General features: G+C 54.7%; 1 protein-coding gene across 1 annotated transcript in view; it reads left to right on the top strand.

Annotated features, from left to right (window-relative positions):
- Positions 1–1,702: 1,702 nt before the first annotated feature.
- The window catches only part of LOC142254411 (MTOR-associated protein MEAK7-like), a 31,987-nt gene continuing 18,777 nt past the window's right edge, over positions 1,703–14,912 (top strand). Inside the window, 4 exon segments of the mRNA XM_075325453.1 lie at positions 1,703–1,877; positions 3,544–3,597; positions 3,600–3,959; positions 4,330–4,448. Coding sequence (XP_075181568.1) covers positions 1,703–1,877; positions 3,544–3,597; positions 3,600–3,959; positions 4,330–4,448 — 708 coding nt within the window.

Below are 14,912 nucleotides of genomic sequence, written 5' to 3'. Positions count from 1 at the left end.
ATACGGGCGCCACTTCATCGTGGAGACGGACCACAATCCCCTCAGCTGGTTGCACACCGTCTCTGGGACGAATGGGCGATTGTTGCGATGGAGCCTTGCGCTCCAGCAATACAACTTCACCATTCGCCACAAAAGGGGCCGTGACCACGGTAACGCAGACGGGCTGTCCCGACAAGGAGAGGTCGCGGACGGGCGCACGGGGGAACACCGGAGTGTGCTGCCCCCTAGCGCCCTCAAAAGGGGGGAGGTGTGAGGTAAAATCCGGAGATATGACGATAAATCATGACATTCAAGTCATGTCAGGAAGCCCTCTCCTGGTGTCACTACCCCCTTCCCTTCACACAACTGGTTTAGCAACAAATCCATGGCCATGTCCTGTGATATGGAAATTAGGTGGCTTTAGGACAATGGATACAGGATGACTCCCTGCCGTCACCCTGTAGTAGGAGCTGCTAGCTAGTTAGCAAGGCTATGGAAATAGCCAGACAGAACGACTCCAGTAAAAAATGGTTCATATCTCGCAAGCCATATCTCCGATAAATATGGCAACCATAACAATGGTGTCTCCGCATGTGGACGATGCTGGCACACCCTTTTTATGGAAGTAGGACATTGGGAAACACACCAAACGTGATATCAGCCATATGGGAACTCGTAGACAGGTCATGAGTCCCCTCGTTCTGCAGCTAAATTCATAACTGTCACAATGAGAGCATTGGCGTCCGCCTACGACGCTCCCAGGCAAAGTTATGGCCAAAATCCCCTTTTCTGGATAATTCTGATCCATGCAGGGGGAGTGGCAGTGCTTCCCTGTGAGGTCACTAAGGTAGGAGGAGACCTGGATTTGCCCAGGTTGATAACCCTACTTCGGCCATTTTCCAGCGTTCTTCTGCTCGGGGGCCTGGTTGGGACAGACCTGTGAGAGAGTTCCTGGAAACCTGGTCTACAGCGCCCCCCTGTGGCCAGACGCACAAGGTAACTGATTGAATTGCATACCTGTTGTAAACCATGCTTTATCTGTAACTGTACTCTGACATATGTATATTCTGTAGATTCCCTATTGTATATATTGTAGTTTCTAGTGTGCTTTAGGCGATTAAATTATATAATTAATCTTGGGCTGTTCTGTTATCTCGATCTTGAATCCCACGTCTGTGTGTTCGGCTAATAGTTACCGTGAAGCGGTTGGTGGCAGCGAGTTGTGCCAAGGATTATTGTGGGGAGGCCAGTGAGATTCGGAAGATATTATATATTCCGCCCGCGGAGGTCGGGGGAATATATACCTTACTCTCACCGGGGACCCTTCAATAATCGGCATAAGTAGTATAGCGGCCTCCTTGCTTATTGTCGGGCAATTCCATAATTGGCCTGACTATAAGAGGGGCGCTAGAGAGCGCGTCACGTGCTCTGTCTGTCGGTCGGGAGGTATAAAGTAGGGGTGACCCCCACTTGTTACCCCCCGATTGTGACGTACTGGTAGCCAGCGCGGGGGATTTCTGAGTGACCCCCCCGGTGGTTTGTGACAGGAGGGTCTGCGGTAATGTGGGGGGTGGAGTGATGTCAGGGGGTAATGCTCGGGGGAGGGGCTGCGGTAATGTGGGGGGTGGAGTTATGTTGGGGGGCAGTGCTCGGGGAGGGGCCCGCAGTAATGTTGGGGGGTGGTATGTCGGGGGCACTGCTCGGGGGTGGGGCCGCGGCTCCTATGTCTCATCTGTGTCTTCTCCTCCAGTTCCTGGCAGATGTCATCTCTGCGGCCATCCACGTCTTACGGCAGCAGAACGCACTCTGTGGGTGGAGCCTGGAGAACACGCGGGACTGCGGCTCCGGGGTCCGCACACTGGCGGCACAGTTGATGTCACAGATACAGGAGCCCAGCGGTGAGCGGCCCAGGGGGCAAAGGGTTAATCATACCTGAGATACCGCAGAGCTGTGTCGTGTAGCCCCCCGTGGTCATGTGATGTACCTGTGTGTTGGAAACTCGGGGGTCACGGGGGTGAGGTTCGTGGACGCTCCCTGCGCAGCCCCTGAATGGGGGAGGGGCCGACAAGATCCGTGAGCTCTGCAGATGTTAGCGGATCCTACTGAACTGATGGACGGGATCGCACCACGGAACCGGGGGCTGAGACCACACGGAAAGAGGGAAGGATATAGCGCTGGCACCGACCCCCAGCTCTCTCTCTCCTCTCTCTGGGCCCTGACGCCGCCTCTCGCGCTCTCTCTCTCCTCTCTCTGGGCCCTGACGCCGCCTCTCGCGCTCTCTCTCTCCTCTCTCTGGGCCCTGAAGCCGCCTCTCGCGCTCTCTCTCTCTCCTCTCTCTGGGCCCTGAAGCCGCCTCTCGCGCTCTCTCTCTCCTCTCTCTGGGCCCTGAAGCCGCCTCTCGCGCTCTCTCTCTCTGGGCCCTGAAGCCGCCTCTCGCGCTCTCTCTCTCTGGGCCCTGACGCCGCCTCTCGCGCTCTCTCTCTCTGGGCCCTGACGCCGCCTCTCGCGCTCTCTCTCTCTGGGCCCTGACGCCGCCTCTCGCGCTCTCTCTCTCGCCCCTCTCTGGGCCCTGACGCCGCTTCTCGCTCTCGCCCCTCTCTGGGCCCTGACGCCGCCTCTCGCGCTCTCTCTCTCGCCCCTCTCTGGGCCCTGACGCCGCCTCTCGCTCTCGCCCCTCTCTGGGCCCTGACGACACCTCTCGCTCTCTCTCGCCCCTCTCTGGGCCCTGACGCCGCCTCTCGCTCTCTGTCTCTTCTCTCTGGGCCCTGATGCCGCCTCTCGCTCTCTGTCTCCTCTCTCTGGGCCCTGATGCCGCCTCTCGCGCTCTCTCTCTGGCCCTGACGCCGCCTCTCGCTCTCTCTCGCCCCTCTCTGGGCCCTGACGCCGCCTCTCGCTCTCTCTCGCCCCTCTCTGGGCCTGACGCCGCTCTCGCGCTCTCTCTCGCCCCTCTCTGGGCCCTGACGCCGCTCTCGCGCTCTCTCTCGCCCCTCTCTGGGCCCTGACGCCGCTCTCGCGCTCTCTCTCGCCCCTCTCTGGGCCCTGACGCCGCTCTCGCGCTCTCTCTCGCCCCTCTCTGGGCCCTGACGCCGCTCTCGCGCTCTCTCTCGCCCCTCTCTGGGCCCTGACGCCGCTCTCGCGCTCTCTCTCGCCCCTCTCTGGGCCCTGACGCCGCTCTCGCGCTCTCTCTCGCCCCTCTCTGGGCGCTGACGCCACTCTCGCGCTCTCTCTCGCCCCTCTCTGGGCCCTAACGCCGCCTCTCGCGCTCTCTCTCCTCTCTCTGGGCCCTGACGCCGCCTCGCGCTCGCTCTCTCGCCCCTCTCTGGGCCCTGACGCCGCTCTCGCGCTCTCTCTCGCCCCTCTCTGGGCCCTGACGCCGCCTCTCGCTCTCTCTCTCGCCCCTCTCTGGGCCCTGACGCCGCCTCGCGCTCGCTCTCTCGCCCCTCTCTGGGCCCTGACGCCGCTCTCGCGCTCTCTCTCGCCCCTCTCTGGGCCCTGACGCCGCCTCTCGCTCTCTCTCTCTCCCCTCTCTGGTCCCTGACGCCGCCTCTCGCTCTCCTGTTGCAGGTGCGCCCCTGTCTGGTGGTGCGGAGCTCTCCTTTTCCAGGGCGGCCATCGAGGACTGCTCTACAAGGTGCCCATGGTCTCTGCGCTCCTCCGAGTGGTCGTGACGTTGGGTTTCTCGGTCCTGCGGCAGGGAGATGTCGGCTGCCCGGTGCCGCGCTGCCACCTGGGGAGGGCGCCGTCCTTCGTCAGCCTCCTGGACCTGCCCGCCATCATGTACCTGAACACACACCTGCCCTCCGAGATGCAGCACAAATGGCGGCTGCTCTTCTCCACCCAGGTCCACGGCGAGAGCTTCTCCCAGCTGTGCGGCCACGTGGTGGACCAGGGACCCAGCCTGCTGGTGCTGAGGGACGGCGGCGGCTTCATCTTCGGGGGATTCGCGGCACAGAACTGGGAGGTGAAGCCGCAGTTTCGGGGTGAGTCCGCTGTGATGGAGCGCGGCCGCTTTACCTCCAGGATCTCTTCCTGCTGTCAGTGACTGCACCGACACATTGTAACAAACTGTCACAAGAGAGGTGTAAAGGTCTGGGGATAAAGTACGGCGCCGTGCTGCACGCTCGCTCTGTGCTGCTGCAGTCGCTCTGTGCTGCTGTGACGCTCTGTGCTGCACTCCCTCTGTGCTGCTGTGTCACTCTGTGCTGCAGTCCCTCTGTGCTGCTGTGACGCTCTGTGCTGCACTCCCTCTGTGCTGCTGTGTCGCTCTGTGCTGCACTCCCTCTGTGCTGCTGTGTCGCTCTGTGCTGTAGTCCCTCTGTGCTGCTGTGACGCACTGCGTTGTGTCCCCAGGTGACAGCCGATGCTTCCTGTTCACCGCGCTGCCGCGTCTGGACGTCTTCACATACACCGGCTACAACCAGCACTACATGTACCTGAATCACAGCCAGCAGACCATGCCCAACGGACTGGTGAGCGCCCCCTGGGGTCCGGGCCCATCCTCCACCACTGGGGGCGGGCGTAAGGGTTAAATCTCAGTCCTGCACCCCTTCCCCCATGATGGGCAGTGCATGATGGGAGGTTTACGGTCAGCCTTCAGCTTGTCACATCCTGCTGTTACCTGAATACACCACAAGATGGCAGCAGAGGAACACGGGAGAATACAGGGCCCCTCAAAGAGAGGTGTGGGCAGGGGGGGTGTGTGAGGACCGGGGGAGGGGGGGGGTGATGTATGTTATGTGCCAGATCAGGGCAGAGGGGTGTGTGAGGGGGGGGGACCCAGGCAGGGGAGGGGGGAGGGGGGTGGGGTGGGGGGGGTGTAAGCGGCTGTGCTGCCCCCCTGTATTGATATCCTGTCTCCTCTGCCCCTCAGGGTATGGGGGGGGCAGCACGACTATTTTGGACTTTGGATCGACAGTAATTTTGGAAAAGGCCACAGCAAAGCGAAGCCGCGATGTACGACGTATAACAGCCCGCAGCTGTCCACCACCGAGGAGTTCTGCATAGACGCCATGGAGGTGTGGGGGCTGGGCGAGCTGTCCGAGGAGCTGCAGGTGCGTGACCGTACACCGCGCGCCCAGAAACCTACCCACCGAGCGCCTGTATATACCGCACCCCCCGTATATATACCGCACCCCCTGTATATATACCGCACCCCCTGTATATATACCGCACCCCCCGTATATATACCGCCCCCCCCCGTATATATACCGCACCCCCCCGTATATATACCGCACCCCCCGTATATATACCGCACCCCCTGTATATATACCGCACCCCCCGTATATATACCGCACCCCCCGTATATATACCGCACCCCCCGTATATATACCGCACCCCCCGTATATATACCGCACCCCCCGTATATATACCGCACCCCCCGTATATATACCGCACCCCCCGTATATATACCGCACCCCCCGTATATATACCGCACCCCCCGTATATATACCGCACCCCCTGTATATATATACCGCACCCCCCGTATATATACCGCACCCCCCGTATATATACCGCACCCCCCCGTATATATACCGCACCCCCCCCGTATATATATACCGCACCCCCCGTATATATATACCGCACCCCCTGTATATATACCGCACCCCCTGTATATATACCGCACCCCCTGTATATATACCGCACCCCCCTGTATATATACCGCACCCCCCGTATATATACCGCACCCCCCGTATATATACCGCACCCCCCGTATATATACCGCACCCCCCGTATATATACCGCACCCCCCGTATATATATACCGCACCCCCCCGTATATATATATACCGCACCCCCTGTATATATACTGCACCCCCTGTATGTACTGTATATACCGCACCCCCCCTGTACATACTGTATATACCGCACCCCCCCTGTATATACCGCACCCCATGTATATACTGTGTATACCGCACCCCCCTGTATGTACTGTATATACCGCACCCCCCCCTGTATATACCGCACCCCCTGTATGTACTGTATATACCACACCCCCCTGTATATACTGTATATACCACACCCCCCTGTATGTACTGTATATACCGCACCCCCCCTGTATGTACTATATATACCGCACCCCCCCTGTATGTACTGCATATACCGCACCCCCTGTATGTACTGTATATACCGCACCCCCCCGTATATACCGCACCCACTGTATATACTGCACCCCCCCTGTATATACTGTATATACCGCACCCCCTGTATGTACTGTATATACCGCACCCCCTGTATGTACTGTATATACCGCACCCCCCTGTATGTACTGTATATACCGCACCCCCCTGTATGTACTGTATATACCGCACCCCCTGTATGTACTGTATATACCGCACCCCCCTGTATGTACTGTATATACCGCACCCCCCCTGTATATACTGCACCCCCCTGTATGTACTGTATATACTGCACCCCCCTGTATGTACTGTATATACCGCACCCCCCCTGTATGTACTGTATATACCGCACCCCCTGTATGTACTGTATATACCGCACCCCCTGTATGTACTGTATATACCGCACCCCCTGTATGTACTGTATATACCGCACCCCCTGTATGTACTGTATATACCGCACCCCCCTGTATGTACTGTATATACCGCACCCCCCATGTATGTACTATATATACCGCACCCCCTGTATGTACTGTATATACCGCACCCCCCCTGTATGTACTGTATATACCGCACCCCCTGTATGTACTGTATATACCGCACCCCCTGTATGTACTGTATCCTTCTGTATATACGCACCCCCCCTGTATGTACTGCATATACCGCACCCCCCTGTATGTACTGTATATACCGCACCCCCCCTGTATATACCGCACCCCCCCTGTATGTACTGTATATACCGCACCCCCCCTGTATGTACTGTATATACCGCACCCCCTGTATGTACTGTATATACCGCACCCCCTGTATGTACTGTATATACCGCACCCCCTGTATGTACTGTATATACCGCACCCCCTGTATGTACTGTATCCTTCTGTATATACCGCACCCCCCCTGTATATACCGCACCCCCTGTATATACCGCACCCCCCTGTATGTACTGTATATACCGCACACCCCCTGTATATACTGCACCCCCCTGTATATACTGTATATACCGCACCCCCTGTATGTACTGTATATACCGCACCCCCCTGTATATACTGTATATACCGCACCCCCTGTATATACCGCACCCCCCTGTATGTACTGTATATACCGCACCCCCCCCTGTATGTACTGTATATACCGCACCCCCTGTATGTACTGTATATACCGCACCCCCCTGTATGTACTGTATATACCGCACCCCCTGTATGTACTGTATATACCGCACCCCCTGTATGTACTGTATCCTTCTGTATATACCGCACCCCCCCCTGTATATACCGCACCCCCCTGTATATACTGTATATACCGCACCCCCCTGTATATACTGCACCCCCCTGTATATACCGCACCCCCTGTATATACTGTATATACCGCACCCCCTGTATATACCGCACCCCCCCCTGTATGTACTATATATACCGCACCCCCCCCTGTATGTACTGTATATACCGCACCCCCCTGTATGTACTGTATATACCGCACCCCCCCTGTATGTACTGTATATACCGCACCCCCTGTATGTACTGTATATACCGCACCCCCTGTATGTACTGTATATACCGCACCCCCTGTATGTACTGTATATACCGCACCCCCTGTATGTACTGTATATACCGCACCCCCCCTGTATATACTGCACCCCCCTGTATGTACTGTATATACCGCACCCCCCCTGTATATACCGCACCCCCTGTATGTACTGTATATACCCGCACCCCCTGTATATACTGTATATACCGCACCCCCTGTATATACCTCACCCCCTGTATTTTCTGTATATACCGCACCCCCCTGTATGTACTGTATATACCTCACCCCCTGTATGTACTGTATATACCTCACCCCCTGTATGTACTGTATATGCCTCACCCCCTGTATGTACTGTATATACCGCACCCCCTGTATGTACTGTATCCTTCTGTATATACCGCACCCCCCTGTATATACTGTATATACCGCACCCCCTGTATGTACTGTATATACCGCACCCCCCTGTATGTACTGTATATACCGCACCCCCCCTGTATATACTGTATATACCGCACCCCCTGTATGTACTGTATATACCACACCCCCTGTATGTACTGTATATACCGCACCCCCTGTATGTACTGTATCCTTCTGTATATACCGCACCCCCCCTGTATATACTGTATATACCGCACCCCCTGTATGTACTGTATATACCGCACCCCCCTGTATGTACTGTATATACCGCACCCCCCCTGTATATACTGCACCCCCCCTGTATATACCGCACCCCCCCTGTATGTACTGTATATACCGCAACCCCCTGTATATACTGCACCCCCTGTATGTACTGTATATACCGCACCCCCTGTATGTACTGTATATACCGCACCCCCTGTATATACCGCACCCCCCCTGTATGTACTGTATATACCGCACCCCCCTGTATGTACTGTATATACCGCACCCCCCTGTATGTACTGTATATACCGCACCCCCATGTATGTATTGTATATACCGCACCCCCCATGTATGTACTGTATATACCGCACCCCCTGTATGTACTGTATGTACCGCACCCCCTGTATGTACTGTATATACCGCACCCCCTGTATGTACTGTATATACCGCACCCCCTATATGTACTGTATCCTTCTGTATATACCGCACCCCCCCTGTATATACTGTATATACCGCACCCCCTGTATGTACTGCATATACCGCACCCCCCCTTTATATACCGCACCCCCCCCTGTATGTACTGTATATACCGCACCCCCCCCCTGTATGTACTGTATATACCGCACCCCCTGTATGTACTGTATATACCGCACCCCCTGTATGTACTGTATATACCGCACCCCCTGTATGTACTGTATATACCGCACCCCCTGTATGTACTGTATCCTTCTGTATATACCGCACCCCCCTGTATATACCGCACCCCCCTGTATATACTGTATATACCGCACCCCCTGTATATACCGCACCCCCTGTATGTACTGTATATACCGCACCCCCTGTATATACTGTATATACCGCACCCCCTGTATATACCGCACCCCCCCCTGTATGTACTGTATATACCGCACCCCCCCCTGTATGTACTGTATATACCGCACCCCCCCTGTATGTACTGTATATACCGCACCCCCCCTGCATGTACTGTATTATACCGCACCCCCTGTATGTACTGTATATACCGCACGCCCTGTATTTTCTGTATATACCGCACCCCCTGTATGTACTGTATATACCGCACCCCCTGTATGTACTGTATATACCTCACCCCCTGTATGTACTGTATATACCTCACCCCCCTGTATGTACTGTATATACCGCACCCCCCTGTATGTACCGCACCCCCTGTATGTACTGTATCCTGTATATACCGCACCCCCCCTGTATATACTGTATATACCGCACCCCCCTGTATGTACTGTATATACCGCACCCCCCTGTATATACTGTATATACCACACCCCCTGTATGTACTGTATATACTGCACCCCCTGTATGTACTGTATCCTTCTGTATATACCGCACCCCCCCTGTATATACCGTATATACCGCACCCCCTGTATGTACTGTATATACCGCACCCCCCTGTATGTACTGTATATACCGCACCCCCTGTATGTACTGTATATACCGCACCCCCTGTATATACTGTATATACTGCACCCCCTGTATATACTGTATATACCGCACCCCCCCCGTATATACCCCACCCCCTGTATATACCGCACCCCCTGTATGTACTGTATATACCTCACCCCCTGTATATACTGTATATACCGCACCCCCCCGTATATACCCCACCCCCCTGTATATACCGCACCCCCCTGTATGTACTGTATATACCGCACCCCCCTGTATGTACTGTATATACCGCACCCCCCCTGTATGTACTGTATATACCGCACCCCCCTGTATGTACTGTATCCTTCTGTATATACCGCATCCCCTCTCCATTCATCCATGTGTGTGTATATACACAGCGTGTCCACCGCCATTACCTTGAGAGCGGCGGCAGCTATAGGCATAGAAGTGGTGTCTAGGTATAGTAAAGTAGCCATGCGCTACGCAATGAAACCACCTATAGCGCCACCTGGTGGAAAACAACGGAGTTAGCATTTTTATCTTGAAAACGGAACAAGAGAAAAAAAGTGAATTACAAAGTTTTGGGCCTCATCAATTCCATCCGAGTCCACCCCTTATATACAGAAATGCTGTGATATGAAACCCATGACCCCCCCCCCCCCCTAAACATTGAATGCTGGTCACGCATATGGCGCTCATTAGTGGCTGCAATGCACATCTGACCTCTGCACAGCATACTGTATCTGGCTGCAATGCACATCTGACCTCTGCACAGCATACTGTATCTGGCTGTAATGCACATCTGACCTCTGCACAGCATACTGTATCTGGCTGCAGTGCACATCTGGCCTCTGCACAGCATACTGTATCTGGCTGCAGTGCACATCTGGCCTCTGCTCAGCATACTGTATCTGGGCTCTGCTCAGCATACTGTATCTGGCTGCAATGCACATCTGGGCTCTGCTCAGCATACTGTATCTGGCTGCAATGCACATCTGGCCTCTGCACAGCATACTGTATCCTGCTGCAATGCACATCTGGCCTCTGCACAGCATACTGTATCTGGCTGCAATGCACATCTGGCCTCTGCACAGCATACTGTATCTGGCTGCAATGCACATCTGGCCTCTGCACAGCATACTGTATCTTGCTGCAATGCACATCTGGCCTCTGCACAGCATACTGTGTCTTGCTGCAATGCACATCTGGCCTCTGCACAGCATACTGTGTCTGGCTGCAGTGCACATCTGGCCTCTGCACAGCATACTGTATCTGGCTGCAGTGCACATCTGGACTCTGCACAGCATACTGTATCTTGCTGCAGTGCACATCTGACCTCTGCACAGCATACTGTATCTGGCTGCAGTGCACATCTGACCTCTGCACAGCATACTGTATCTGGCTGCAGTGCACATCTGGCCTCTGCACAGCATACTGTATCTGGCTGCAGTGCACATCTGGCCTCTGCACAGCATACTGTATCTGGCTGCAGTGCACATCTGGCCTCTGCACAGCATACTGTATCTGGCTGCACTGCACATCTGGCCTCTGCACAGCATACTGTATCTGGCTGCAATGCACATCTGGCCTCTGCACAGCATACTGTATCTGGCTGCAATGCACATCTGGCCTCTGCACAGCATACTGTATCTTGCTGCAATGCACATCTGGCCTCTGCACAGCATACTGTATCCTGCTGCAATGCACATCTGGCCTCTGCACAGCATACTGTATCTGGCTGCAATGCACATCTGGCCTCTGCACAGCATACTGTATCTGGCTGCAGTGCACATCTGGCCTCTGCACAGCATACTGTATCTGGCGGCAGTGCACATCTGGCCTCTGCACAGCATACTGTATCTGGCTGCAGTGCACATCTGGCCTCTGCACAGCATACTGTATCTTGCTGCAGTGCACATCTGGCCTCTGCACAGCATACTGTATCTGGCTGCAGTGCACATCTGGCCTCTGCACAGCATACTGTATCTGGCTGCAGTGCACATCTGGCCTCTGCACAGCATACTGTATCTGGCTGCAATGCACATCTGGCCTCTGCACAGCATACTGTATCTGGCCTCTGCACAGCATACTGTATCTTGCTGCAATGCACATTTGGCCTCTGCACAGCATACTGTATCTGGCTGCAATGCACATCTGGCCTCTGCACAGCATACTGTATCTGACTGCAATGCACATCTGGCCTCTGCACAGCATACTGTATCTGGCTGCAATGCACATCTGGCCTCTGCACAGCATACTGTATCTTGCTGCAATGCACATCTGGGCTCTGCACAGCATACTGTATCTTGCTGCAATGCACATCTGCACTCTGCACAGCATACTGTATCTTGTTGCAATGCACATCTGGCCTCTGCACAGCATACTGTATCTTGCTGCAATGCACATCTGGCCTCTGCACAGCATACTGTATCTGGCTGCAATGCACATCTGGCCTCTGCACAGCATACTGTATCTGGCTGCAGTGCACATCTGGCCTCTGCACAGCATACTGTATCTTGCTGCAGTGCACATCTGGCCTCTGCACAGCATACTGTATCTGGCTGCAGTGCACATCTGGCCTCTGCACAGCATACTGTATCTGGCTGCAGTGCACATCTGGCCTCTGCACAGCATACTGTATCTGGCTGCAGTGCACATCTGGCCTCTGCACAGCATACTGTATCTGGCTGCAGTGCACATCTGGCCTCTGCACAGCATACTGTATCTGGCTGCAGTGCACATCTGGCCTCTGCACAGCATACTGTATCTGGCTGCAGTGCACCTCTGGCCTCTGCACAGCATACTGTATCTGGCTGCAGTGCACCTCTGGCCTCTGCGCAGCATACTGTATCTGGCTGCAGTGCACATCTGGCCTCTGCGCAGCATACTGTATCTGGCTGCAGTGCACATCTGGCCTCTGCGCAGCATACTGTATCTGGCTGCAGTGCACATCTGGCCTCTGCGCAGCATACTGTATCTGGCTGCAGTGCACATCTGGCCTCTGCGCAGCATACTGTATCTGGCTGCAGTGCACATCTGGCCTCTGCGCAGCATACTGTATCTGGCTGCAGTGCACATCTGGCCTCTGCGCAGCATACTGTATCTGGCTGCAGTGCACATCTGGCCTCTGCACAGCATACTGTATCTGGCTGTAATGCACATCTGACCTCTGCACAGCATACTGTATCTGGCTGCAGTGCACATCTGGCCTCTGCACAGCATACTGTATCTGGCTGCAGTGCACATCTGGCCTCTGCTCAGCATACTGTATCTGGGCTCTGCTCAGCATACTGTATCTGGCTGCAATGCACATCTGGCCTCTGCACAGCATACTGTATCCTGCTGCAATGCACATCTGGCCTCTGCACAGCATACTGTATCTTGCTGCAATGCACATCTGGCCTCTGCACAGCATACTGTGTCTTGCTGCAATGCACATCTGGCCTCTGCACAGCATACTGTGTCTGGCTGCAGTGCACATCTGGCCTCTGCACAGCATACTGTATCTGGCTGCAGTGCACATCTGGACTCTGCACAGCATACTGTATCTTGCTGCAGTGCACATCTGACCTCTGCACAGCATACTGTATCTGGCTGCAGTGCACATCTGACCTCTGCACAGCATACTGTATCTGGCTGCAGTGCACATCTGGCCTCTGCACAGCATACTGTATCTGGCTGCAGTGCACATCTGGCCTCTGCACAGCATACTGTATCTGGCTGCACTGCACATCTGGCCTCTGCACAGCATACTGTATCTGGCTGCAATGCACATCTGGCCTCTGCACAGCATACTGTATCTGGCTGCAATGCACATCTGGCCTCTGCACAGCATACTGTATCTGGCTGCAATGCACATCTGGCCTCTGCACAGCATACTGTATCTTGCTGCAATGCACATCTGGCCTCTGCACAGCATACTGTATCCTGCTGCAATGCACATCTGGCCTCTGCACAGCATACTGTATCTGGCTGCAATGCACATCTGGCCTCTGCACAGCATACTGTATCTGGCGGCAGTGCACATCTGGCCTCTGCACAGCATACTGTATCTGGCTGCAGTGCACATCTGGCCTCTGCACAGCATACTGTATCTTGCTGCAGTGCACATCTGGCCTCTGCACAGCATACTGTATCTGGCTGCAGTGCACATCTGGCCTCTGCATAGCATACTGTATCTGGCTGCAGTGCACATCTGGCCTCTGCACAGCATACTGTATCTGGCTGCAATGCACATCTGGCCTCTGCACAGCATACTGTATCTGGCTGCAATGCACATCTGGCCTCTGCACAGCATACTGTATCTGGCCTCTGCACAGCATACTGTATCTTGCTGCAATGCACATTTGGCCTCTGCACAGCATACTGTATCTGGCTGCAATGCACATCTGGCCTCTGCACAGCATACTGTATCTGACTGCAATGCACATCTGGCCTCTGCACAGCATACTGTATCTGGCTGCAATGCACATCTGGCCTCTGCACAGCATACTGTATCTTGCTGCAATGCACATCTGCACTCTGCACAGCATACTGTATCTGACTGCAATGCACATCTGGCCTCTGCACAGCATACTGTATCTTGCTGCAATGCACATCTGGGCTCTGCACAGCATACTGTATCTTGCTGCAATGCACATCTGCACTCTGCACAGCATACTGTATCTTGTTGCAATGCACATCTGGCCTCTGCACAGCATACTGTATCTTGCTGCAATGCACATCTGGCCTCTGCACAGCATACTGTATCTGGCTGCAGTGCACATCTGGCCTCTGCACAGCATACTGTATCTGGCTGCAGTGCACATCTGGCCTCTGCACAGCATACTGTATCTGGCTGCAGTGCACATCTGGCCTCTGCACAGCATACTGTATCTGGCTGCAGTGCACCTCTGGCCTCTGCACAGCATACTGTATCTGGCTGCAGTGCACATCTGGCCTCTGCACAGCATACTGTATCTGGCTGCAGTGCACCTCTGGCCTCTGCACAGCATACTGTATCTTGCTGCAGTGCACCTCTGGCCTCTGCACAGCATACTGTATCTTGCTGCAGTGCACCTCTGGCCTCTGCACAGCATACTGTATCTGGCTGCAGTGCACATCTGGCCTCTGCGCAGCATACTGTATCTGGCTGCAGTGCACATCTGGCCTCTGCGCAGCATACTGCATCTGGCTGCAGTGCACATCTGGCCTCTGCGCAGCATACTGCATCTGGCTGCAGTGCACATCTGGCCTCTGCGCAGCATACTGCATC

This window comes from Anomaloglossus baeobatrachus, chromosome 10, assembly GCF_048569485.1.
Source record: "Anomaloglossus baeobatrachus isolate aAnoBae1 chromosome 10, aAnoBae1.hap1, whole genome shotgun sequence".
In the NCBI taxonomy this organism is placed as follows: Eukaryota; Metazoa; Chordata; class Amphibia; order Anura; family Aromobatidae; genus Anomaloglossus; species Anomaloglossus baeobatrachus.
The sequence above is the reverse complement of the archived record's forward strand: the minus strand, read 5'-3'. Positions and strand labels throughout refer to the sequence as shown.